Here is a 2279-nt window from a genome sequence, read left to right as displayed (position 1 = left end):
TTTTTTTCCCCCCGCTGCTGCCACCACCAGCCTTCTTATCCACTCTGAGCCCCTGTGCAGCTGCTCTTAATGCATTTTTTAAAAGTCCATCAAGTTCTAGGCACAACTTGTTTTAAAAATACAGCTGCTGATTAATTGATGGATGGTGGGGGGGTAGGTCGAAAGCAAACCAAGGAGGGCTTTACTTCTCTTCTGAGCCATAGAAACATGAGGCCTTTTTTTTTTTTTTTTAACTGTGCAATCCCCTGTGACTCTGACTGCAGCATGGGTATGCAGCTCTGTTTTTTTGACAGCCTGTCTCTGGGTATGTCTCTGGGTCTGTGTTTATGTTTATGCAGCAGAGCAGGCGTGTTTGAGCACATGTATACACACGCCATGTTTTTTTTCATGTTCATGTGGCAGCCGGGGGAAGGCAGTCACCCAAAAGATGGGCAGAGATTGTTTGTTGCACACTCGACTACGAGTGTCTCAAGTCCCGATCTGTCCATTGTTCCCCTCCCTTGGTCTCCGTCCGTCTGTGATCTTGCGACGTTAGATTTGACGCAGTTAAGAGTTCTCGTCTTGTGATTCCAGTTGCGTCAGAGAATCGGAGGTAGATGCAAATTATATTCTTCTCACGGGTGGCCCTGAACTGCTTCAGTAGAAATCCGACCAATCAGCATCATACATTTCCCGGTAGCAGTTTCGTTTTGTAATTTTTCAAATCCTGACCTTACCGTGGACTCAGTATCGGAGGCCGCTATTCTTATGTTCCTTCTGAAATCCCCCGTTCCTGGTGCTTTTTCTCCTGAGCAGAATACCAATGAAAGACTTTAATGCTCTCAAGATTGGATGAGACCAGATGACGGTCATGAGCACAGCTGCTGTTATTGTGCTCATGTGCCGTGGACTCGTGAGTCATGTTCCTAATATGACAGAGGGAAAGGTTTACCTCTGAGATGTGCACGGGAACGCAGCAGAAGGAAGCGGTATTAGGCGATAGCATGAATCTAATTTTTTTTTTTTTTATATATAAAACACCGCAGTGTTATCTGTTCATATTGGGAGACGCCGACACTTTAAAAAAATATGTCTAGGTAGGAAAGCGTTCATGTTGCACTTCCAGGACGGAGCTCGTAACCCGAGGTGGTCGTAATCTCGTCATTTTTTTTCCCATAAGAAATAACAGGGAAAAGAAAATCAGTTCCGTCCCTCTTAAAAAAAAGCAAGATATGTGTTCCAACCATTTACCATTTCCCCGCAGGTAATGATCTACTACTTCCGTCCGAGTGTGTTTCGGTGTATCCTCCTGAGATGGATGCGTCTCCTGGGTTTCACCATTATGTACGGCACCGTCATCCTCAAACTGTACAGGTACGGGAAATAAATTTAAAAAAAAAAAACAAACTTAACGTACTTCAGACGGAGGATTCTTTACCATCATTTGTATTGTTTTTTTTTTCGTTCGTTTTTTCTTTCTCTTAGGCTTGTGTACCGGTATCTGCTACTCCTGTACCTCTGAAAATTTACATGTTCGGTATTTTCACCCTGACAGCCGCTAGAGGGCCCTCTAGGCTTGTGTACCGGTATCTGCTCCTCCTGTCCCTCTGAAAATTTACATGTTCGGTATGTTCACACTGACAGCCGCTAGAGGGCCCTCTAGGCTTGTGTACCGGTATCTTCTACTCCCGAACCTCTGAAAATGCTCCACTCTTCTCCTCATGATAATAACCGTACGCCTCCCTCCTCACCGTTTGCCCACTCGTACTCTGTGTGTTCCTTTACCAAGAAGCACATTTGAATTTCACATCAGGTGTCTCACCCCTAAACAGCTTGAACAGCTGCTGCAGAGATTGGAGGAAGCGTTCAAAGACTTTCCGAAGTGTTCCCTAGGTGACACTTCGAGTCTGATATGTTTGTCAGAAGTTTGCCAGGAGTAAAGGAAGCGCCCGGGGGGGCAAACTCTTCCAGACAGTTTCTGCTAATTAAATCAGAAATAAGGATTTGTCCGGTCGAGGCTAGGAGGATAAGGAGCTGACGTGATGCTCCGTTTGTCAAGAAACTGTAATATATATTGCGGCTGATTTTATTGATGTGCTTCATTATCGATTGTAGGCGCTAGGATGGGATTGATGGCGCCGCACACCTGCCAAAGATTTCCTCTATGTGTCTGACAGTATCGGCCGACTGATATCATTGGCCCAATATTAGCGTAATCATGTCGTATTTGTAAGAATCGGTGGCGGTCGTTCCCTCCGATAATGAAACGTTGCTTGGGTTTCACTAAATGATGCGTGCTC

General features: G+C 45.2%; 1 protein-coding gene across 1 annotated transcript in view; it reads left to right on the top strand.

The window, feature by feature from the left end:
• The window catches only part of LOC103396263 (probable G-protein coupled receptor 158), a 21844-nt gene that overhangs the window by 11581 nt on the left and 7984 nt on the right, over positions 1–2279 (top strand). Inside the window, 1 exon segment of the mRNA XM_025052430.1 lies at positions 1244–1353. Coding sequence (XP_024908198.1) covers positions 1244–1353 — 110 coding nt within the window.

Source organism: Cynoglossus semilaevis, chromosome 20 (assembly GCF_000523025.1).
Source record: "Cynoglossus semilaevis isolate Cse_v1.0 chromosome 20, Cse_v1.0, whole genome shotgun sequence".
NCBI lineage: Eukaryota > Metazoa > Chordata > Actinopteri > Pleuronectiformes > Cynoglossidae > Cynoglossus > Cynoglossus semilaevis.
This window is presented reverse-complemented; position numbering and strand designations above follow the sequence as displayed.